The 25,954-nt window shown below is 45.7% G+C and overlaps 1 protein-coding gene across 6 annotated transcripts in view; it reads right to left on the bottom strand.

The window, feature by feature from the left end:
* EXD3 (exonuclease 3'-5' domain containing 3) overlaps positions 1-25,954 on the bottom strand; it is a 2,855,457-nt gene that overhangs the window by 953,024 nt on the left and 1,876,479 nt on the right. For all 6 annotated transcript variants that reach the window (XM_085610760.1, XM_085610799.1, XM_085610781.1 and 3 more), the window contains one exon: positions 2,335-2,466. In XM_085610760.1, the coding sequence (XP_085466886.1) occupies positions 2,335-2,466 (132 nt within the window). The remainder of the gene's footprint in view (positions 1-2,334; positions 2,467-25,954) is intronic.

Below are 25,954 nucleotides of genomic sequence, written 5' to 3'. Positions count from 1 at the left end.
GATGAGAGGTTTCATAGGCTGGATCCCAAGAAAGCAGTTAGTTTTTATATTGACTGTTCCAAGGACTTATGAATAGGCTAGAAGCTCTTCATAGGCTCCACGGGCAAGGCGAAGAGCAAAGCCATTCAGAACAGAACGCTGTCTGGGTAAATCACATTATGCATCAATGTATGCTTTGCCAAGGCTCACAAGAAACCCACGAGGGCATCTGAGTTCACTCCACCAAAGCAAAATCTTCTACTTCGGGTCTGTCAAGGGGAGTCCACATTGCAGAGATCTGCAAAATGCCAACTTGGGCTTTCTTCCACACCTTTGCAAAGCATTATTGTTTAGATTCAGAGGTGCAGAGGGAAGGCTACTTTGCACGCTCAGTACTTCATGACTTGTTAATTTAACCAACCTGCAGAACCCACCTCCTAGATGGGTTCTGCTTAGGTAATCTATTCAAAAGATGAGTAATCTGCAGATAGAAGTATCCATTAGAAACAAACAAGATCAGGAACATAGACACTTGACAAAGCATTCTTGAGTGAAAACGGTGTTGGATAATACAATATTAAAGAACATTTCACAAATAGAAGTGTATACATGCGAGATCTACATCTTTTGCATCTCATGTGTTTGCCCAGGCACCAAGTTTTGCAAACCAATAAAAACCTAGTAGAATGCAGTAAAAATAGAAGTTATAATGCAGTGCTACAGGAATGTAACTAAGCAGTCACTAGTAAGTAACTAGTACATTTAGTGAAGTCCCTACCACACGCATATAAGGTTTACGATATTAGGATTGATTTCAGAAAAATAACTTACAATAAATGAACAAGCTAACTAGGTCACGAAAAAATGTCAGTCACAGCTAAGAAAGATAATACATTTAATTTCCTGCCACACCAGGCAGGTTAATTTTGGACTATTCCAATAAAAGGTGAGCACAAGGGGTGGGACACAATGGGTACACCCTCAGTAAGTAATTCGCACCACACCATCAGCTATTGTTTAATGAGACACAATGTTGTACGTTTGTTGCACCTCACATAAATAATTATGTTCTCTATTTAAAGGCAGCCACTGTGTAAGTCATACATTTCTCTAACCTGATGTCCAAATTACGTTCTTTCCTCTATAGATTCTGGTTTGCCTAGAGCATTTTGCAACTGGCATTAGAGGCCCTGCAGCTGCTGGTGCAGGGAAAGAGAACTTGTCCCCATTTGTCATCATTGGTCCATTCATATCCAGGCATTTAGTATTTCTTCAAATACACTACAGTAGTATGGAAAGGAAATGTTAAAAGACAATTTCGCTAAAGCAGAGGACATTGCTTCAAATGACACCGAGTTCCTATATATTGAATTAGGATTGTTCCCCACACTGGTGTGCATCCTATCTACTCATACACCTGTAATAAAATTAAATTAATCTGTAATAAAATTAAAATTGTGCCATATTTAGGTGCTGAAGAAACTACTGAGCGCCACTCTCAAAGCATGCAGTAGAACACTCTTCGTGACAGAAGCTTCAGAAATAGCATGGTGCCATAAAAAAGCTGAAGAGCAATACATCTCGCCCTATAGTGCCTGATGTTATTATATAGCGCCACACAGACTATGTCCATGGATTACCAATGATACGAGACTTTGGAGAGGACCAAACAGAATACGTAGCGGAGGCAGCAACAGTAGATATCACACAGAACCAAGCAGAAGGTATAGCGCAGTTCATCCTACCTGATGGAAGCTGAAGACATCACATAGAACCAAGCAGGAGGCGCAGAGCTGCACGTCTGACCTGACAGCTGTTGAAGATATCACATAGACCCAAGCAGAAGGTACAGCACACTTCATCCTACCTGATGGAAGCTAAAGACATCACATAGAACCAAGCAGGAGGCGCAGAGCTGCACGTCTGACCTGACAGCTGTTGAAGATATCACATAGACCCAAGCAGAAGGTACAGCACACTTCATCCTACCTGATGGAAGCTAAAGACATCACATAGAACCAAGCAGGAGGCGCAGAGCTGCACATCTGACATGACAGCTGTTGAAGATATCACATAGACCCAAGCAGAAGGTTCAGCACAGTTCATCCTACCTGATGAAAGCTAAAGACATCACATAGAACCAAGCAGGAGGCGCAGAGCTGCACATCTGACCTGATGGCAGCTAAATACATCACACAGAACCAAGCAGGAGGCACAGAGCTGCACATCTGACCTGATGGCAGCTAAATACATCACACAGAACCAAGCAGGAGGCACAGAGCTGCACAACTGACCGGACAGCGGTTGAAGATTTCACATAGACCCGAGAAGAAGGTGCAGAGCAGTTTATCCTACCTGACAGCGGCTGAAGACATCACTTAGCGCTACACGGATGTTGAAGTGCTTCAGGACGCTGATGGCTTGCTCCTTAGCCTTCACTTCGCCGTTTACCAAGAAACACTTTCCTTCCCCAACTTGGGAACGCAGCTGAAAGTAGAAAAGAAAAATCACACTATGTAAATGCTGCTGTCCACAAAACGAGGCCTTGCAGCACAGCTACTAGGTAGGTGCTTCTTACAATCCTGTAAGCATTTATTTTTGATGACTTGTAGTACTGAACAGTAGGGTGACCAGATTCTTAAAACAAAAAACCGGGCCAGGTCATAGGCATATAAGTAGGACTACAGTTTGCAGTTAACAGTCGACATAAAAGTAGGACTAATTGACAGCTGCCATAGACATAGAAAAAGGAATACAATGACAGCTGCATCCACAGACACAGATGAAGAATTACAGATGACAAATCAGATGTGTGACACAGACAGCAATGGAGTTTTCGGTTTAACAATGCCAAGAACGGCCTCAAAACTACTTACTTGCAAAAATGGCTAAAAAGCTTGTCCCATGCCAGAAGCCAAGAAGTAGAAGAGGAAGAAGAAAGAGAAAGGGAGACAAAAGGCACTACGATGCGGGACGGGCTGAGGAGGTAGGCTTGTCTGTGTCTCTGAGATGAGGGGAGCCGGGAATGATCTCAGTTTTCTTCTGGTTTCAACCACTATGTGTCTTGTCCTCGTTTGATTTGCATCAAAGGTTAATGTTTTGTTTTTAATTCTTGGTGCACGAGTTAACAGATGGGTGGCAAGCAGCAGCCACATGCAGGCTTGGCTTGATTTCTGTTTGAAGACCAAGATGTCCTCTAGCTGAGCCAGAGGCAGGCATCTGTTTCGAGTTTTTAGTGCTTCGCCCACCTCTTGGTAGGAATGGAGCTCATGACTGATCGTGGATGAAAAGAATGTAAAATGACTGACTGACGGAAGCCAAGGAGGATGTGATAATGGTAGCTTACCCTCCCCCTCTAAGGTCCACTAAATCTTTACCTAACAATGGTTCAAAGTGCACTGAAAGACCAACGGTGGGAAACCACCATAACAAAGTGGCCGTTCCAACGCAAGTGCAACCACGCTTGTCTGAACTACACATCTGCCTTAACCACACAGATAGCAGTCTAGTGTGCCGGATGGGCGGGGAGAAGAGGAGGAAGCATTGAAACAGGAAGCTTCAGACGTGTACAGGTAAGTAGGGTTGGCGCCGGGTTTGGGAGGGGTAGATTTTAGGGGTGAGGTCGCTTTTAGGGCTCAGGGTGGGTGGGGGGGGGGAGGGGTGTTGGAGTACTTTTTTTAAATTGGGGGAAAGGTTTTAGGCCTCAGGGGAGGGGATCAGGGTAGTTTTAAGGGCTGGGTTTGGGGGGAGTTTTTAGGGCTCAGGGCAGGGAGGGTCGGGGCAGTTTTAAGAGCAGGGCAGGTTTTAGGCCTCAGGGAGGGGGCGAGGTAGGGGGGATAGAATTTTAGGGCAGAGGGGGGCGGGGTAGCGGCGATCTTAACCATGCATATCCCCTTACCAATCATGCCTTTACAAAGAAATGGCGTGGTAAAGGATGCATGGTAAAGGAGTGCATGGTTAAGGCGTATTCGGGGTTTGGCTGCGTGGTAGAGGCACACGTGGTTTAGCCATGTGCGCCTCTGTCATACAACCACCCATGACATGACCCTCTGGTGTTTTCTTCAGCCAAAAGTGACGACGCAAGTAAGGATGATACAGAAATCTTAATTCAATGGTGTGTGATTCGTTATTTTCACATGGCTTGGGGAAATCTGTCAGATAGATTCACATATATAAGGCGGAGTTTAAAATACAGATCCTCATGATTGAGGAATATATATTATGCATATTTAAGCTAATGATCTATGAATGAAACATGCATGTGTTAGAAGAGAGTTTTAAAGAAAGCAATTAGTTTTGTACGTGTTTGCATAGAAAAAATAAATGAGAAAATAAGAACAAGTAGTTTGTTTTCTAAAATAATTTGTTTAAATCCAGAATGTGTCCACAAATTTAGTCCTTGAGGGATATTGAACTACTATAGCAACATAGATTTTGTGGGGGGTGGGAGCGGGAGCGGCATCAACAAAAACATTGTAGAAAACAATTTAAATAATAACCTCCCACTTATATATAATAGTAAGACGATACAGGATAACGCCTTTTACACCGTTATGCAGTTCTCATCAACGACACCAAATTTAGGGCTTGGTTTGGTAAAGTTGAAACACTGCTACATCAACTCCTAATAATACTTAATATTAACAACTAGGGAGTGGAGCTGCAAGCATATGGTGAAGCGTACAGAAATCAAATGACAAGTAATATTATTTAGTCCGTAAACGCGATATATTGGCAGCTTTTGAATACTTCAATCAAGATGTTGATACGAACAGAAACTGTTTATACAGCTTTAGATTTCATGAGCTCAGACGACCATACATATTTCATGAAAAATACAATTAGGGAATTTACAGTTAATGGAGTGTCATTAGTGGCTACAGCACAAAGCTCACAAAGGGGAAACAACCATTACAACACAGCTGCCTCTACCACGCATGCCATTACCACGTATCTCATTACCACGGAAATGCCATTACTACGCATGCCATAATCACGCATTTCCACTAGCGGGTAAGTATTTTGGGGAGCATTTGTTTTATTTACATTTTCTTAAATGTTATTTTTTTTTTCTAATATGCATTATAATTATTGATTAATTTTTGTAAAGTTTATATATATTATTTATGTTTGGTAATAATTTGAATTATTAATGTACAAGTTACTTACCTTTGGTAATGCCTTATCTGGTAGAGACATGATCTAGCCGCGGACTCCTTACCTTTGAACTTCCAGGCGACAGGTTGAATCCGGAAGATTTTTGATAGCAATACCCCTGCACACCGATAGGTGGCGTCGGTTGACTCTGCAAGATTTCTTAGGCATCAGGTTAATCAACGTCATGATATCTGCGTCTATATAGGCGTCACCCCGGGACGCTGACGTCAGTACTTTTCGCGACTTTCTACGCCAGAAGCATGAATCGACTGACCATGGTGTGTCAAAATACGACTAGGGTCCTGAAGGGAAACAGCCCTGACACCAAAACTCATCCGCAGTGCAGGGAGGATAGGTGGGCCGGTAAGGAATCTGCGGCTAGATCATGTCTCTACCTGATAAGGCATTACCGAAGGTAAGTAAGTTATCCATCTGATAGAGACATCTAGTCGCAGATTCCTTATCTTTGAACAGATACCCAAGCAATGCCATCCCCGGAGGAGGGTCTGCGGAAAAGCTTCAAACCAAAAAGTCCTGCAGGACTGAATGTTCGAATGGGCCATCCCTGCAGACCTGGTTGTCCAGGTAGTAATGTTTGGCCAGCGTGTGCAGGGATGCCCATGTCGCTGCCTGGCCAAATGTTACTAACCGGAACACCATGATGGAGAGTCGTGGTAGCTGCCTTCACCCTGGTAGAATTGGCCCCATAGGAGGCTGGCTTAGTATATGGTGTTCACTTATGTTAGTGTAGCACCCTGCACTAATATAGACAACCCTTATCATGATTTTAGAGGTCAACCTTAGAAAGCTCTCTAAGTGGTAGTTGTGGAGAGCAGCCTTGAGGCTTAGTCCAGAAGGAGAGAGAAGCAGCTAGTTTCACCAGCAGTTAAACTTATGGTATGAATCAAGTGAAAAAGGACCACACAGTGTAGTTACAAAAAATATATATTTATTATTAACACTCACTAACACAATGTATTATCTCCTACCCGGAGATATAACACAATACTTTTTCAATAGAATACGTAAATAGCAGAGAATAGACAGTGGTCTCCAGGGGGAGGCCAAACCATATACTGGAATGCATACCACAAGTCAAGTCAGGAGTGGACTCAGTAGACATAGAAGAGTCAGGGACCCAAAGAACCACCCAAGATGAGCATCTAAGAACCCCACGGAGGTTGTGTGCAGTGTGGGAACACAACCGCGTACTAAATGGAAGGCTATGGTTAAGTCGCTGTTGCAATTTTAAAGAAGAAGGACCCTTCCCAGCAGACCCTGAAGAAACTCCGTGGAGGATGGAAGGTTGCAGAGCCACCCCACCCGTGAATACCCCAGGGAAGAAGAAACCCACATCAGGGAAGCCGGGTGTGAGGTGGCGTCGGAAACCGCTGTAGACCACAATGGAGGACTTCAGGAAAGATGCCGCTGATGAAGAAGATGAAAGTGTCCGGTGGAACCCAAAGGTGGATTCAAGATGAGAGGTACCTGAAAGCAGAGAGGAAAGAGTCTATGCCACTCAGGAGTGACCAGGAGGCACAGGAGATGAATGCCCACCAATGTCGGAGATGCAGGAGAGTTTGAAGGTGCCCTGGAAGTTGCAGCTGTGCGGACCACACAACCCTGTAGAAGACAAGGAGCCGTTCACAAGCAGTCCCACGTAGGCAGCGGAAAACAACGTAGTCGACGAAAAAGGTGCAGTGTCGGGACCAGCAAGGTCCATGTGATGAGCAGGTATGTCAGAAAAGGCCCCAAGCAAGCAGGGGAGACCACAGGAGTCGAAGAAGACCCTCAAGAGGACCCACAGGCCGGAGGCAAAGGAGTCACAAGAGGGCCTCGAGCAACTTACCAAAGATTGAAGGCCCACAGTGCAAAGGATACAGTGCAGGCCAGAATCTTGGCTGCAGGAGATGCTTGAGGCTGGAGCTTATTGGAGCCCGAAGATCTCTGCAGGAGAGAGTCAACAAGCCTTTGTAGGAGCAAGTTGACGCGGTGCACAGGGGTTCCGACAACTGATACTGGCCTCAAATTCGGTAAGAAGACAGTGCAGGCCTCAAGGGAGTTGCATAACCACCACTTATGTTGCTAAGCCCTTCAGAGTCCGTGAGAGCCCAGGATCAGCACACCGGTAAGCTTTTTTGTGGTGCATGTAGATGCAGGGGAGTGACTCCTTCACTCTAAGGGATATTCCTTTGGGTGTCTTTGATGTCCACAGGCCTTGTGAAGAAACTGTATAGAGCACAGGCAGAGATGTTGCAGCAGACTTGCAGGATGATAAAACCAGGAGCAGCAGGAGTCTTTCCAGTTGCAGTCTCGGTTCCCAAGGCGAAGTCCAGCGGTGTCCAGAGTGCCCAGATGATCGAAGTTGAAGTAGTGTTGGATCCAAATCTTGTCCCACGATGAATCTAGGAACCCAACCACAGGTAAGCCCTTAAGAACCCTAAGGAAAGGGTTGGAACGATTCAGGGGTCCCTCCCAGACGAGGGGCTGGACAGTGGGGAGGATACTCCCATGTCGTTATTCCAGTTTCGCGCCAGAATGGGAGCCAACGGCTCCCTGAACAGGTTTGAACTGGAGTATGCAAGGAAGGCACCAAAGGGGCCCTTCAAGCAGTCTGAGTGGTGCTGGCAAACACCCCCACCCTGTCCTAATACACTAAGTCCTGTCTGGGAGGTGGTCACACCTCCCTGTGACAGGATACCTACTTTCCTACCAGAATCGTGTCTCTGGTCGGCAGCAGCCATAGTTTGCTGTCCGGTTCCAGAAGACTGGTACTGGGAGCACAGAGGGCTTCTCGGAAGAGCTTTACAGTTTACGGTGTGGGGGTATGATTCAAATATGTCTGATATCAAACACTACAGGGTTCATTACAGCCAGTTTAGAGATGGTCAACGTTTAAGGACGCATGGCCACTCTATGCATCGTAACAGTTGATGCACTTACAACCTGGCAGATTAGTCTCCGAAAGTTGTAGGGGTGTCTTGCTCATGCAGGGGCACCATCAAACTTAGAACCAAGCACCCTGCCTTCAGGATTGCAAGTCCTGCCTTAGTGGTGACTCATAGGTTTTAAGTGCAGCAACCTCAGATATAATGAAACATATATCTGTCGTAAACGGTGCAGGCCTGTGGTAACAATTTGAGTGGTCTCTCATGGGTGGCATAATACATGCTTCAGCCTATGGGAGACCCCAGGGGTACCTATGCTCTGGGTACCTTAGTACCATATACTAGGGTCTTACAAGGGTTTAACAGAAGTCAATTTGGAGTGTACCTAAAAACTCACCATGTCCAATTTAGGGAAGAAGCACAGAGACTGGGGTCCTGATTAGAAGGATCTCAGTCAGATTTAGCCAGAAAACATAATGACACCAGCAAAAAGTGGCGGTGAGCATGAAAGCAGACACTACTTTCCTACACCCCCGCCTCAAACGTACTGAGATGAGACTAACCTTGCCCAGTTGAGTCTTCATTTTCTAAGTGGAAATATCTGGAGAGTCCATCTGTGTTGGCATGGTTACTCCCAGGCCTATGTTCCACTGAAAAGTCCATTCCCTGTAGGGAAATGGACCACCTCAAAAGGTTAAGGTTTTCACCCTTCATTTGTTTAAGCCATAAGAGGGAACAAGGAAATGAGTACCAAACAGGTATGGTCTCAACTTCTTCAAGGCCCAGACCTCTCTATAGCTGACCAACGTTTCTCCCTGGGGGGTCAACCTTCTGCTTATAAAAGCTACTGGTTGGTCCTGGCTCTCTACATTAAGTTGTGAGAAAACAGCTCCTACCCCTATCTCAGATGCATCTGTCTGGATAATGAAGGTTTTGGAATAGTCAGTACTTTGCAGAATGGAAGCAGTGCATATGGTCTGCTTCAGGTCATCAAATGCCTTTTGACTGCTAACGGTCCATTGAACTTTAAGCATTCTTGTGGAGGAGCGATCATTAACGGGAGTCACTATGGACCCATATCCCTTAACAAACCTCCTGTAGTACCCAGTCAGGCCCAAGAAATCTCTGACCCGAGTCTGGATAGTGGGAGCAACCCAGTCTTTGATGGTCAGGATGTTGCTCTCCAATGGCTGAACTAGGCCTCCACCTACCAGGTGACCCAAGTATACAACCTTGCTCTGCCCTATCTGGCACTTGGTGGCCTTGATAGTGAGGCCTGCCTTTTGCAGGGCATCTAGAACATTCCTGAGGTGGATCAGGTGATCCTCCCAGGTGGAGCTAAACACAGAAATATCATCTATATATGCTGCACTATAGGCTTCCAGACCAGTGAGAACTTTATTCACCAACCTCTGAAATGTGGCAGGTGCATTCTTCAGATCAAAAAGCATCACAATATTTTGGTAATGCCCACTGTGGGTTGAAAATACTGTTTTTGGCTTGGCATCCTCAGCTAGTCTGATTTGCCAATGGCCAGCTGTAAGGTCAAATGTGCTCAGCAATTTGGCAGAGGCCAGAGTATCTATAAGCTCATCTGCCCCAAGAAATATGAAAAATGATTTGCATATGGCCATGTCTAAACTGGGGTGGTGTAGTGGGCAAAAGAACGATGGATTTAACCCAGATCTCTTGACTGGGGGAGAATGTCTGCATTGTCAGCATTCCGTCCATCAATTGTTTGTTGTAACGCTTTTCGCCCTAAGTGGGATGGGTATTCCCAGACGTGGGACCCGTGCTCACTACGCCACTGGAGTCAAGCTATCCTGGCTGATGACGGCTGATAGCCAGAAACCGGTCCTAGGATGCTTGATTCCGGTCCAGGGAAGACATGGCTTGGCAGTTCTGGCTGGACTGTTCCCATGAGGCACAGGGTCAAGACTGATTTGCATATGGCCATGTCTAAACTGGGGTGGTGTAGTGGTGTAGTGGGCAAAAGAACGATGGATTTAACCCAGATCTCTTGACTGGGGGAGAATGTCTGCATTGTCAGCATTCCGTCCATCAATTGTTTGTTGTAAAGAAATAGGATGGGCATCCATCCTAGTGACTGCATTGAGGCCACTGTAGTCCACACAAAACCTCATATCTTTTTCCACCCTTGGTGTGAGGTTTTGGTACAAGGACTACTGGAGTAGCCCAGGGGTTATCTGAAGGCTCAATGACCCACAGTTCCAGCATCTTTTGGACCCATGTCCTGATGCAGTCTCTGACATAGTTAGGCTGTCTGAAAATGTTGTTCTTTATTGTGTCCACTTCATGGGTACACCAGGTGGTTTAACTGGGTGTCAGAGAAAACATGTGTTTGTACTGATTGAGGACCAGTCAACAGTCAGGACAGCCTTTTGGTCATGCCAATCTTTCTGATGCTCCTGACTGGCCTCAAGGTTTTTATATGCCTTCTTCATATACTCAGCCATACATGAACGCAGGCCAAGTACATAGTCCACAATATCCTGTTTAGGAGGTTTGAAAGGTTGCTCCCAACCCTCCTTAACTAGACACAATAGACCCCAAACTGGAAATTCAAACAGAAGTTCAAATGAGCTGTAGCCAACCCCCTTCTGAGGAACATCTCTGTAGGTAAAGAGAAGGCATGGTAGTAAGACATCCCATTTTCTCCTGAGCTTTTCTGGGAGTCCCATGATCATACCATTTAGGGTCTTGTTGAACCTTTCAGCAAGCCCATTGCACTGTGGATGGTAAGGTGTGGCAAACATATAGTTTACTCCACACTATTTCCACATTGCAGTTATATAACTAGACATGAAAGTTGGTACCTCTGTCTGTAAAGACCTTCTTAGGGAAACCCACCATGGAAAGAATTTCCAGGAGGGCCCTGGCCACAACAGGAGCTGTAGTGATTCTAAGGGAAGTACCTCAGGATACCTAGAGGCATAGTCCACCACCATCAGGATATAACTGTGTCCAGATGAAGTTGGAGGGTTCAACGGACCAACAATGTCAATCCCTACCTCCTCAAAGGGAACCCCAACCACTGGGAGTGGAATTAAGGGGGCATTTGTAGTACCACATGACTTACCACTGGCTTAGCAAGTGACACAGGAGCGACAAAACTCTTTGGTGTCCTCAGACATATGGGGCCAGTGAAAATGAGAGACAATCCTGTCCCAAGTCTTACTTTGCCCAAAGTTTCCTACAAGGGGACTGTCATGTGCCAGGGAGAGAAGTAAACCTCTGAACTTCCGGGTATTACCAACCTCCTGGTAGCACCAGGCTTGGAGTCTCTACCTTCAGAATACAGAACCCATCATCCCAATAGATCCTGTGGGATCCACTGACATTCACTGCCTCCTCAGCAGCAGCTTTCTGTCTGAGCTGTTCAAGAGAGGGGCAGGATTGCTGCTCCAACCTCAAGTCTGTCCTGCAACCGCCCTCTGCCCTCAAAACCTCTTCCTGGGCAGGTACAAGTTCCTCTGGGATAGTTCCTTCACAGGGACTGGGGACATCTACCTCAGGTGACTGATCCTCACTGGGAGTTTGGGAAGAGGATAATTCAGTATCCTTCCTGCTCCTTCTCTTAGGAGCAATCTGGTCATTTTTTTCAGGATCCAGTGCTCCCTCAGTGCTGAGCTGTTTGGCCTGAGACCTGGTTACAGCAAAGACACTGGCAGAGATGACCATCATTTCTGCATGAGTCCTGAACTCTACGTCCGACCAGGCTGAAGTCTCTAAATGATTGCCCAACAGACAATCTACAGGTAAGTCTGGAAATACCACAAATCTCTTAAGTCCAGTTACCCCTCCCCAGCTGAGATTCACAACTGCCAAGGAATGATCAGTCCTGACATTACTAGCGTTGGTTACTTGGTACATTTGTCCATGTATGATTTGTTCAGGGGACACAAGTTTCAATGTCACCTTTGTGACACTGGCCCCTGCGTCTCTGAAAGCTACTGCCTACTTTCCATTTATCAAAGGATGTTGCCTGTACTTGCCCAAGTTAGTGGGACTTACTAGTAAGGTGGCAAGATCAATGCCACCATCACAGACTAGAACAGCCTGAGCTATAGTTCTGACCAAGTCAGAACCCAAGGTTAACCCAACTAATCTCTTGGTTGCTGTACTACCATGTGTACTGGTGCTAGTGGGCACAGTTGCCTTAGGGACAGTGGTAGTAGGTTCCTTGGCCTTTGGACAATCAGCATCTCTTGTCCAATGGGTTTTTTACTTTAGACAAATAAAACCAAGGTTTATTTTTGCCTTTCTTGGAGGTTTGGGACTCACCTCCAGATGCAGGTTTTTGGGGACCGTGACAAGACACCTTTTTGCCTTTGACCTTCTCCCCACCCTTCTCCTTGGGTTTAGAAGAATCTTGCTTCTTCTGGTCACCTCCACCACCATGGTTTTTCTGCTTGACCCTGGTGCGGACCCATTTGTCAGCCTTATTTCCCAATTCTTGGGGAGAGGTCAGATCAGAGTCCACCAGGTACTGGTGCAAAAGTTGGTTCTGACGGTTATTAAGGATGTGCTCCCTCATTAAAAAAATGTACAATCTTTCATAGTCCTGTACCTTCCTTCCACGAAGCCAGCCTTTCTAAAGCCCTAATAGCACTATCAATGAAATCTACCCAGTCCTGGGTGTGTGCCTTCTGGGTGTCTCTGAACGTAATACTGTATTGCTCAGTAGTTAAGCCAAACCCATCTATGAGTGCACTCTTCAGGATTGAATAATTGTCAGCATCCTCTTCCCTAACAGTGAGGAGTTTATCTCTACCTTTGTTAGCAAAGGAGAGCCACAGGATAGCTGTACACTGCCCTTGAGGGACCTTCTGAACTTTACAGGTCCTCTCCAAGGCAGTGATCCATTTATAGATGTCATCCCCATCCTGGTAAGGAGGGACTATCCTGCCCAGGTTCCTAGTGTCAAAGGATGTTTCCCTGATTCTAGAGACACTATTGCTGCCACCATGGGGCTCTAGTCCCAGTTTCTTCCTCACTCTCTGCACTTCTAGGGTCTCCTTGTAAAGGGCCAACTGATTTTGCCTGAGCTTAAGTGTTACTTTCTCATGTTTAATCATTTGGTACTTCCGATCTAAGGAGTTCTCCCTCTTACGAGATATGGATGTCCCTATTGAAGTGTCTGAAGCACTGAACTCAACAGAAGGAGCTCTAGACCTCCTCTGCCCAGTCTGAACCCTCACAGGAGGAATAAAGGAGATACCCTCTGTGCCATCTGCACTTTTCGCTAGGGGATCCGAGTTCACCAATGTGGGGTCCTTAGACTCCTCTTGGTCATGCTCAAAATTAGGGACAATAGGAGTAACCCCTCCTAGGTACTTATTGTCCTACCTTCCTCTGCTCAAGCTTGGCTCAGCAGCAGGAGGGCAGAATCGTATCTCTGGTCAGCAACAGCCATAGTTTGCTGTCTGGGTCTAGGAGACTGGTACCAGGAGCACTGAGGGCCTCCCGGAGGAGCTTTAGAGTACATGGAATCATACCGTGTGGGGGTATGATTCCAAAATGTTTGGTAGCAAACATGGCAGGTTTCGTTACAGCCAGTTTAAAAATGGTCATCGCGTAAGGATGCATGGTCATTCTATGTATCGTAATGGCTGATGCACTTACAACCCGGGAGAATAGACTCCGAAGGTTGTAGGGGTATCCTGCTCATGCAAGGGCAACCTCACACGTAGAACCAAGCACCCTGCCTTCAAGATTGCAAAGGCCTGTCTTAGGGGTGACTCATAGGTTTTAAGTGAATCGACCTCAGATATAAGGAAACGTGGATCTGTTATAAGTGGTGCTAGCACCTGCTTACAAACGCAGCAATGGCAGGCCTTTAGTAACAATTTGAGTGTTCTCTCATGGGTGGCATAATACATGCTTCGGCCCATGGGAGACTCCTGGGGTACCTATGCCCTGGGTACCTTAGTACCATATACTAGGGAATTACAAGGGTACACCAGTAGCCAATCAGGAGTGTACCTAAGTACTCACCATGTTTAATTTAGGGAAGAAACACGGAGACTGGGGTCATGATTAACAGGATCCCAGTCAGACTAGTCAGAAAACATGAGGGCACCAGGAAAATGTGGCGGTGACATGACAGCAGATCCTTTTTTCCTACAGGCCCTAAGGCCTTTAGGAGGCTGTTTCTTTGCAAAGGCGCATCATTTTGTTGCAGAGGATGAACCAGCGTGAGATGGTCCTCTTATGTACAGCGTGCCCCTTCTTTGCTCCAATGTACCCTACAAAGGGTTGGTCGTCCACCCAGAACTCTTTATTGCGATCAGGGTAGAAAAATAATGCTCTTATTGGGTCCAGACGGTGGAGACACTCCTCTTGCTTGGAAGGATGCAGAGGTGCATAGAAGGTGGGCAGAATACCAGATTGTCCCAGATGTCAAGGTGTTACTACCTTAGGCAAGAAAGAAGCCCTAGTGCAGAGGACTACTTTTTCCGGAAAGACGGTCAGGTAAGGAGTCTGAGATGACGGAGCCTGCAGTTCGCTCACCCTCCTGGCAGAAGTTATTGCCACTGAAAAGACTGTTTTAATAGTGAGCAGCCTGGAAGGGGGGGGGGGGGGGATTTGGGGGGCAATCCTGTAGTGGTTCAAACGGTGCACACAACAAAATGGTGAGAACCAAGTTAAGGTCCCACTGCGGCATAATAAATGGTTAAGGGGGTAACAAATGAGTAAGCCCCTTCAGAAATCTCTTAACAAGAGGTGATTTAAAAAGACATGTTTGATCTGAAAACGGAAGCAAAACAGACAGGGCTGAAAGGTAGCCCTTCAAAGTGCCCAGAGCAGAGCCCTGTTTGGGCCAAAGAAAGAATAGACAGCAAAATGCCTGAGAGGGAGGACGACGAGGAGTCAACAGACCATTCTGTAGAATATTTACAAAATCTTTACCATTGGCAGGCGTATAACGACTTTGTGGAGGGACACCTGGCTGCCAGACTAACTTCATAGACTTCGGCAGGAAAGTCAAAAGCTGTCAACTGTCACCGCTCAATCGCCCTACAGGGAGGCAGAGAGTGACCAGATTTGGGTGGAGAACCTTCCCCTGCTGTTGCAACAGAAGATCCTCCCAAAGGGGAAGTCTGATCAGAGGATTGATGCTTATTTGTAAAATCTCTGGATACCACACTCTCCATGCCCAGTCCAGAGCCACAAGGATGACTTGGGCCCGGTCTCTCCTGATCTTCTTGAGCATGCTGGGCAGGAGTGGTATGGGCGGAAAGGCATAGAGGAGTCCTCTGTTCCACTTGTGACGAAAAGTGTTGCCGAGTGAGAGCCGCCTTGGAAACTCCAACACGCATAACTGCTGACATTGTGAGTTCTCTTTGTAGGCGAACAAATCCAACCAAGGTTCTCCCCAATGTTGAGACCTACGCCACCTCCGGATGGAGACACGACTAGTGATCCACAAGGCACAGACAGCTGAGTTTGTCTGCTCTGGAGTTCAGGGAACCGGCCAGATGTTCAACCACCAGGGAAATGCCATTTTGTTCCAGCCAAGTCCAGAGACGCAGGGTCTCCTATCAGAGGGTCCACAACCCCACCCCGCCCTGTATGTTGCAGTACCACATGGCGGAATTGCTGTCTGTGAACACTTGAACTAGCCTTCCTTTGATGGATGGTTAAAAGACTTTAATTGCCAATCGGATCGCACAAAGCTCCAACAGGTGGATATGGAACCTGGCTTTCGCCGGAGACCAGAGTCCTCTTATCTCCACCTCTCCCAGGTGGCCGCCCCATCCCAGTAGTGGCGCATCTGTCACTACTGTGAGATCCGGTTGGGGAAGAGAGAGGCAGCGGCAGCCGGCTCAGGTAGTGCCGTGGGGAGAGGGGGCAGGGTTCAGGGTGTGACGGGGGGAAGCCAACGGACATCGGAATAGGTATAATTAAATAAATAATAACTATTCCTTCGGCTTCCCCCCTCTGCCGCACCCTGCCCTGCCCCACCGCGCTTACCTGAGCCTGTTGCAGGGATTCTGCTTATGCACAGAACTATGCACAGGAAACCAGGACCTCAGTGAATTGTGGTGTACCAAAAACTCACCTCAGAACCCAGAACCCCTTTTCCGACCAGCATCAGTGTCCCATTCGTCATCCGAGTTTATATCTCGGCGGTCCCAATGTATAGACAACCCAGAACAAGCGACTTGGTGTATTCTCAGGAATGGTGGGAATCAGAAATACCTGTTCGTAATTATTCGCATATCAGTCCACAACAAGAGTAAACAGAGACACGGTAAAGTTTAAAGAGTTTATTTTATAAACCTTGTGTCCTAAGATGCAGTACTTTGGCTAACATAAGCAGACAAATGATTAAGATCAAAACCATCAGCATAGTTACAATACCATAGAAAAAGAAAGGAGAAATCATAATAAAATGACAGTGGATTACAGCCGCCTTCCTTTCGCTAGTAAACTAATATTATTATTATTAGACTAATAGAAGGTCTCTAGGCCTGAATGGGGAACCCCATACCGTAAAGATCAGCTTAGTGGAATCACATCACAGGATCAGGTATACTCTGCTCCTGGGAAAGCTCTTCTTCCGAATGTGTATAAAGCATGCAGCCTGCAATATTAAAAGCACTCTACTCTACTTTCAGGTATTTGCAGCTGCGTGCGTGTTATGGCTAAATAGTGGGCCGATCAACCTGAACCCAACAACATGCACCGTCTAGCGACCCAGACGGTCTCTTTACACAATGTTCAGACCAAGGTCGCAGCTCACTGTTAGGGATGTGAACAACAGACAGTTCTCATGTGAAGCAAAGTCGAGCAAGCATTTCTCAAATAATAACATGTAACTGCAGTGTCGTGTGGAAAAGCAGCAAAAGTGGCAAGATGGCTTTCTAACATCTAACGCGGTTGTGCTAACTTAGCAATGTACGTATATAAATAGCTGTCCTCACTACAAGCCGGCCGCCGCTGGAGAGAGGAGTCTGCCTCTGCTCCATTTGCGATTCATCAGCCACCACCGAAGATCATTTGCAGTGCCCTCTGATATCTGAACCAGATCAGTGGGATTTCCTCAATGCTGTGCCCATTGGAACTACAGGTCCCTCTGCAGGGCCCGCTTGTACCATTTGGCATGGTCCAAAAGTAGGATGCAGGAGGATATGAGGTGAACAGCCTCAGTCATTCGCACCGAAATCCAGGATTAAGGCTGAAACAACGGTATCATAACCTGAATATTCTGGACTCGCGGCTCAGGAGGATAATCCCGAAAATGCACCGTGCCCAGAACTGCTGCAATGAAAGGGAGTGTCTGAGAGGGAGTTAGGTGTGACTTCGGCATGTTGATAGTGAACCCTAGCGAGTGCAGGAGGTTTACTGTAGTCTGGAGGTGGGAGATAAGACTGCTTGGGACGAGTCTGCCTTCAACAACCAATCTTCGAGATAGGCTGGTTCCCCTGATCTCCGCAGATGGGCTGCGTCCACTCCCATTACCTTGTTGAAGACCCGAGGGGCACTGGTGAGGCCAAAGGGGAGCACGGTAAACAAAGAGTTCATTGCCTATCGTAAATTGCAGGTAGCGGCGATTGGCAGTAAGGATGAGAATATGGAAATAAGAGTCCTGCAAGTCCAACACTTACATCCAGTTTCCTGTATCCAGTGCAGACACGGCCTGAGCAAAGTTGAGCATCTTGAACGTCTCCTTTTTGAGGAAGTAGTTGAGGGCTCTGAGGTCGATGATAGGACGAAGGCCTCCATCCTTCTTTGGAACCAGAAAATAGCTAGAATAGCAACCACAGCCTATTTCTGGCCCCTCTCTATAGCTCCCTTGGCCAAGAAAGTCTTGATTTCCTCACACGGTAGGGCAAGGTGATCCTCAGTTGCCGATCGTAAGTTTAAGGCATGGATTGAGGGGTAGTCTTGATGGGAACGGAGTAGCCCCTTCTGACTATTTGCAACACCCACCTGTCCGACGGGATATCGCACCAGTGGTGGAGGTGATGGTGTATCCTGCTAACTAATGGACGGTCATGATCCTGGAGGCTCGGACTAGGAAGGTTCTGCAGTGGAGGAGGAGTTTGTGGCTTGACCTGACTTCTGGCCTCCCAACCCGTGAGGTTGGGGTGAACCACGTCCACGGCCGTACAGAGGGTGTTGTTACAGGGATTCTGCTCATGCACAGAACTATGCGCAGGTAACCAGGACCTCAGTGAATTGTGGTGTACCAAAAAACCCACGCAGAACCCAGAACCCCTATCTGACTAGCATCAGTGTCTCATTCGTTCTCCGTACTACAGCGAAGCTACCAATGATTAGACAACTCAGAACAAGCGACTTTGGGTACTCACAGGAATGGTGGGAATCAAGAACACTCTTTCGTCTTTATTCTCATACAAGTCCACAACGTGAGTATTCAGAGACACAGAAAAGTTTCAAATGTTTATTTTAAACTACGTGCTCTAAGATGCAGTATTTTGGCTAACATAAACAGACAAATGATTAGAAATAAAACAATCAGCATTGTTACAATTCCATAAAACACAAAGGGAGAAATCATTTTAAAATGATAGTGGAAACAGGTCTGATAGCGCCTTGTGTACCACCCTCCCCTGGCTAGAAGCTAGTTTTATAATAATAGAAGGTCTCTAGGTTTGAATGGGGAACCCCATACCTTCAAGATCAGCTTAGGGGAATCACATCACCGGATCAGCAACGCTCTCTGCAGATGGAAAAGTTGTTTCCAAGTGCCAGCATCATGCATGCAATGCAATATTAAAGGCACCCGAGTTTCAGATATTTGCAGCTGTGGGCTTGTTGTGTCTAAAGCGTGGGCCGATCAACCTGAATCAACAGCATACATTGTTATTTGACCTTGAAGGCTTCTGCACACAGTGTTCAGACTAAGGTCGCGGTGTAAGTCTAGGGATGTGAAAAACAGACCGTTCTCATGTGAAGAAAAAGCAAGCAAGCAGTTTTACTTATAATAACAGTTACCTGTAGTGTAGTGTGCAAAAGCGGCAAAGTGGAAAAATGGCGTTTAGCTTCTAATACGCTTATGCTAACATAGCAATATGTGCAAGCAGAACCCTGTCTTCACTACACCCTCCCTTGATCGGACCATGAACAAAATAGGTAAGCAATTTAGGAACGCAGAGTTCAAGTTTGAGTGAGAGGGAACCAAGTTCATATTTTGCCAAACCGGATAATTGGTAGTGATAAATTCGAAGTTGCGCGTTTAAAAAAAAAAAAATAAATTAAAAAAGACCAAGAAGTGGCGGTATACTGGCCATTCTGGAAAAAGAAATACAAAAAAAAAAATGTGAGTATGTACGTGTTGAAGATGGACAACTGCCAATTCAATCCATCAGCGTTTATGCACAGTATGTTGCAACAGCCTCCAAGAGGAAGTCATTGTTATCGTCAGTAAAGGATTCAGCCATCCAATTTAATAAAGTAAATGAACATACATGTTCTTCGATAGCCGGAGCCTCTAGCACCATCAGAGGACAACTTGCGTGTTCTTCAAGACAACTTCGTGCCAGGAAGTCATGGGCCGCTGCACATATAGCCCAATTTCCTTGGACTCCATGAGTAATCCATAATCCCGATACCAGAAGAGTCCAACTCATGAGCCACTAAGGGACACATCAGTGGATCATAATCCAGGGCAGGAGACACCATATTGGAGATACACAAATCCAGGGCCTATTCAAATGAACAATCCAGGCAATGGAAAACAGGTTGCACGCAAGTAAAGTATGAGAACCGGAAGGACAATCCATAGGCTACACTTAAAGTGGCCAGAGGTACAGTTCCATAGTATTAAAGCATCCGGTTGCGAAGCTGGAGCAGCCGGAGCAGGCTGTCGTGTGACACAGATTGTGCAGCCATTGCGGAGCAAACAAATGAACAGCAGCACACCGGCAGCCAAGGCGAGAATTAAGGGTAGCCCGCCGAAGATGCTGGAAAAAATAGAATGAAAAAATGCCAGTATCACACCAAATATAGTTTGGAACGAGGTCACAAGGCCGGAGCCCACAACTTTGAAAAAATGCGCCAAGCCAGTTGTTGATGAGGCATTGAATATAGTGTGAATCAGAGCGCCGAAATGAAGTGGAAGATCAGTATTGAAAAGCGCATGCACCTCGGTGCGGGTGTTAGCTACGTGAAGGACAAATGTTTCACGAGAGGAAGTTAGGGCGACTTCTTTTTGGGACAACAGAGCCCTTATGCTGCTCATCTTGTTGAACTCTGCTTTCAAGGTTGGTATGGAAGGCCAGATGGATATGTAGAGTCTCCCATGCGGGGGCAGGAAAACTACATTTTTACAACAAACTATATGTTGGGAGACAGTTACAATGTACGGAATCCCTGCTAGCATCCCGCAACACGCTTCATTATTTAAAAGCAAATAACTACCATTAGCTAGTAATGTGAAAGTGGGTGTAATAGCTTGCACTGGATTTCCCTTTAAAAGGCAAGCTAAATTCGGAGCTTTAATGTTACATGCGCCGTGCAATTGTATATTTTTGTAAACTAATGAGTGATCAGGTGTAGAAGTGCACTCCTCTACTTTTAAATAAACTTCTTTACCTTCTCTCAGGCACCTGTATGTGAATGGGAGTGACCAAACGTCATGGAGAAAAGCAATACCCAATGGTTCATATCTGCCTATGGCATAGTGTTTCATACATGAACTAAACTTAAACAAAGGAAATGATAGTGTGATTAACCCATGACTAAGCCATACAGCAGAGTTCGATTCGGCCACTGAAAATGGTAAAGGTTCCAACTTTTCAATATGCAATAGCGACTATGTAGCATCCTTCATGGACAAGAATTGTTGTTTATCAGATAGATTGAACGGTAAAAACAAAGATGATGTATTCATGTAGTCCCAGGGAACTTTCCCAGCCTTCAATCTTTATAAAGTCCATGCAAACTGCATTATGGAACACAATTGATTTTGACCATGGTATAAAACAGACATGTCATCCTGTACAATATCCACAACAGATGAAACAATATTATCTAATGTGTAAATTCTGAGGGAAAGAGTATTAATGCTATTATCAATGACAGCAAGCACTTTTTCCAAATTAGCTTGATCAATAGCCCTCAATCTAGAAGCAGCTTCAATTTGAGATAATTTCCAAACTTCGTTGTAAATACCATATACCCATCTTTTGGACCTGCCTCCTACAGGGCCTTTAACAAAGTCATTCAAATCAACATCGTCAGTCAATTGGGACAAATGAAGTTTAACTGACGCTAAGGTGGAATGTTTAAGCCAGTTTTGACATAATTTGCCTACCGAATAGGTAGTGACAGAATGGGAGGTTTCAAACCGGGGGTCCACCCTAACCTGTGTATAGCCTGATCTCAGACCCAGAAAACGCTGTTGGCATGAATCAGAAGTTTTTTGCCATAATAACCATCCTTGGGGATCCAAGTTGGAAATATTGAAGGATGTATTAGTAATTAGGGACTGCAATTCATCAAGGGACATATCCGTTTGATTTTCCCAGGTGGGATAAGCACCCAGATCAGGAATGGTAGGGGCATTCATTTTTTTTTTTTTTAGAAGTAGCCAATCCAAAGCAAGTGGTTTGAAAAATAGTAGAATTCAAAAACAACATGTGGTTCGGGATAAGGCATGCACGATGCAAAGCTTCGGTGCCCTGCACTTGCCAGCCTTTAGAACCTCAAACAGATTTAAAATCAATGGTATCCTTCCACAGCTCATAGCCCCATGCAGCTAATTCATCCATAAAGGACTTTGAATACAGTAATTTAGTGTGTGTAAGTATAACTTTGGAAGTTGATTTAGCAGATATTTTGAAATAAAAAGCTTTGGGATTGGATTTACTAAAATCTGTAAAATACGTAAAAAAAGTTCGATAGAGTTTTCGAACTACCTTCAACGGGAGCGGGGCAATGTTCCCATTGTGTATAATTAACGATATTTCTAAATGTATTTGCTTTATGCTGGAAATGATTTCCATAGTGCTGGTAACAAAACAACTCTCCATAATTCGCTGAGTCCAAGTACAAATCTTCAGCATCAAAAGCAGCATAATATTTCAAATCAGAAAAAAGAGCCTCAACGGCTTGGACATCCCAATCATCAGAGCGTATGTTTTGTTTTACAACATCCCCCATAGAAACACGAAGTACATTGGGTACATTAATCACCTCTGTAGGGCCATGAATTTGAAATTTTACAGCATCCCATACAATCCCATCTAACACTGGCCAGGCGGTAATATTAACAAAGGTCTGGTACCTCTTCATGAAGTGTGATGAGGAGTGGGGTGCCAATGTTCCATCAATTAATCTAATTGCAGACCTTTCGGTAAGATAATGTCCATTCACTAGACGAAAAAAGACAACCACAAATCCAATAGACATGAACAAAAAAATAGATATGAGCACCAGCAAAATGTAAGTCCAAGGGGGAATTAAAAAATGTCTTTTAAACCAAACATCAAAAATAGAAATTCTTGATGGGGCACTCAATGTTGTAGAGTTAGTGTCAAATGAAAAACGTGACTGGTGCACTGTAGATGTCTGTGCACCAGGCAACGACACATTTGTGGGATAGGTATACTCAGTATCTTCGTGGGGACCACCAGACGGTGCAGTCAATAAAGGATTTGTAACTGTATGCATCTCGATGGCAATGTCAGGCCTGTTCGTATTTGCCGGAACCAAAACAGAATTTCTCAGAATTGCTGGACAAGAGACCGCAGGAGTCATACTAAGAAGAATCGACCACTCGTTGTAGTTTGACATTGTCAATGGAGATGTACCTGTTATCCTTGCGACCAGGAAGTGGAGGTAAAATGACTGTTCTTGTACCCTGCACGCCAAGCACTGGAACAGGTGCACAATAAAAGAGGCCGAACTCCTTCTTGTTCTCCACCTTCTCACGGACCAGGTCACCGACTCGAGGTAGCCAGCCAACGACTGGAATATGAAGTGCAGCATCAGTTGTGGAGGGCAAGTGTTCCTATGCAAGACTGTCTCGAGCCTCTTGTAGGTTCTGTAATACAACAGAATGATCATCTACGTCAAAGGGTCCGGCCGAAGCCGCCATGTTATGTTATGTCTAGACCATCAAGGTCCGTGACAAATATTTTGATGCCAAAGAGCATTTCGTAAGGGGCCCGCCCACCCAGAGACCATCTAGGGAGATTAAGTGCACGTTGTACGCTATACAAATGGGCCAACCAGTTTCTGCCAGTACCTAAAACCCTAGCTGTCAAGGATTGCTTTAAGTCACAGTTCATTCGTTCTACAACAGAATTGGCCTCAGGCCGGTATGGAGACGAAAATTTGACTTGGACCCCCAAAGACTTCATGGCTTCTTTGTACGCCTTAGAGATGAACGCCGGACCCTTGTCCGAATGGAGGGTACCACATGCAAAAATTTCCACAAAGACACGCAAATCCCTGATGACAGTTCGAGCATCAGCACTCCTTTGTGGCCAAACCCATAGAAAGCATGTGCACGAATCAACTGCAACTAAGATGAACTTGTACGCAGTATCAGAGGAGAAAGGACCGCAGTGATCTAAATAAACACACCCAAGTGGTTTATTAGATATGTACAACTGTTTTTGAGGTGGATGCGCAGCAGTCGAAGGCTTAACCTGCTGGCAAATGTCACAAGTAAGGACATAATCATCAGTCTGTTTATATAATCCGCACCACCAGTAACGTTGTTGCAATATAATTACAGTCGCTGAAACGCCTGCATGAGCCGAGGCCATACCTTCGTGAGCGACTGTTATCAACAAAAGCCTGCGGTCCACATTGGGAATCAATCTGTCACCAACGTCGTTCATTCTCACATAAGGAACTTTATCAGGACTTAAATGATAAGAGTATTTAGAAGGGAAACCTCTAGGGTAATTATCTCCCTTCTCGGTCGCAGCAATAGCTGCCAAGATGTCATAATCAATCTTGCTTTTGGATCTTGTAACTGCTGCTACTAGATATGTCGCCACTGCTGTTTTCGCTGCTTCGTCAGCTAAACTGTTACCAACACTGTGTACTCCTACGCGCTGGGGACCAAGAGTATGAATCACATTTACGAGAGGCAGACGTTCTTTAAGTTCTGCGACTCGAACCCAAAGTATTTTATGTTTGATTGTGCTACCTTTGGAATCACGATATTCATTTTGAGACCAAAAAAATAAATTGTCGTTGAAAGACTAAACACAGTAGTAAGAGTAACTTACAATAAGAGTAGTCACACGGGGATCAGCAAACTCTAGGGCAAGCACCAGAGCACATAGCTCTGCCAACTGGGTGGTACAGTCCCCTAATGTCTGCGTGTGCATGACATCGGACTTGAATTCTCCATTCACAATGGTACCAGCCACTATTGCGCAGGCCGCTGAATAAGCATGCTTAGATTCCGTCGCCGGTTGCGCCGAACCGTCAGTGTAAATGATACAATGGCAATCCTCAAGCGGGCGCATGGACTGAGGAGCTGGATGAACAAATTCATACTGCAAGTACTCCTGAGTTTGCAATGAGTAATCAGAGATTCATGGATGCAAAGCTTTAGAATTCGGAACACTGGCTCTCGTTACTGCCTCAAGGGCAGGATACGGTGTGACAACCAATGTGCATTTCCCATGCGACAGCGCTCTCTCTTTCAGAATCGCCATCTGCACAGCAGTCAATACTTTCTCGACGGTGGAAAAGCGCATTTCAGCTGAACTGCACAAGTGTGACTTGTAAGCAATAGGGACTGTGTCCCCCTCATTAAATGTTAAGTACGTGAAACCCCTTGCGCCAGGCACAATTCTTTTTACGAGGTTTGTGTGGTTATCACATGTCAGTAAGTATTTAGATGCAAGAAGATCAGCCTGCAAAGAGCTCAGTATAGCTGAATGTTCTGGCAGCCAGCAAGATTTGGTAAAAGTAGGATGTACCAAGGCATATAGCGGCTTGATACGCTGGGCATAATCGGGAATGTAAGTACGCCCGAAATTCAAAAAACCCAGCAAGGATTGTAGTTTTTTCAGAGTTGTCGGAGCGCGCAAACATGCGCATTTCTCCAGGAAGTGAGGTGCTAAACCTCGTCGTTCGTTGTTGAACTCATAGCCCCAAAACAACACTGTGTACTCTGCAATGTGTGATTTTGCAAAGTTAAATTTGTAACCGAAGTCCGCAAACATGACAATGATGCGGTCAACGCAACACAGATGCGGCCATAATTCGTCGTCTGTGAGATAAATATCATCCACATACGAGTATGCATCAGGGTCAATGCTCTCTAACAGAGACAACATGTGCGGCAAAGACGCCTGGGCTGTTTATATAGCCCAAGACTAATCTTTTAAATTGTTTTTGTTTGCCACCAGAAGTAAAGGCTGTCCATTGACTACTAATAGAGGACAGGTTATGACTATAAAAGCCATTGGAAATGTCAAGTGTGGTCTTAAACCGCTTTCTCACGAGACTATCCACTAGGGCAGAACTGTGGGTATTCTGTACCGCACACGTCCGACAATGAGAGTTCAAATGCCGATAATCCAAAACTAGGTGGTACGACCCATCAGGTTTGGTTACAGTGAAAAGAGAATTCTTCATGGGTGACACACGTTTCAATTACACCTTGATATTCCAATTGTTCAAGGATTTCTGCGACTGGACTTTTTGCTTCTCGGCGCATGGGATATTGGGGTTGTGGCTGTGGCATTGATCGGAATGGAATCTCATGGCAGGGTGACAGTTTATCCCATCCGACCTGAGAACGGTACAACGCTGGTGCAAGCACCTGAGCCCACTCTTCAGCAAAGTTCTGTGCCTGCTCCTTAGGCACAGTGTGTGCCAAAGAGGGGAGGATAACCTCCTCTCCTCTCGCAGCGGCCAAAACGAAAGGTGGGGGCCAGTCAGCCTCCGCTAACAAAATGTCC

This window comes from Triturus cristatus, chromosome 1_2 (assembly GCF_964204655.1).
Source record: "Triturus cristatus chromosome 1_2, aTriCri1.1, whole genome shotgun sequence".
NCBI classification, from domain to species: domain Eukaryota; kingdom Metazoa; phylum Chordata; class Amphibia; order Caudata; family Salamandridae; genus Triturus; species Triturus cristatus.
Note: the sequence above shows the minus strand (reverse complement) of the source record. Positions and strands in the feature narration are given on the sequence as shown.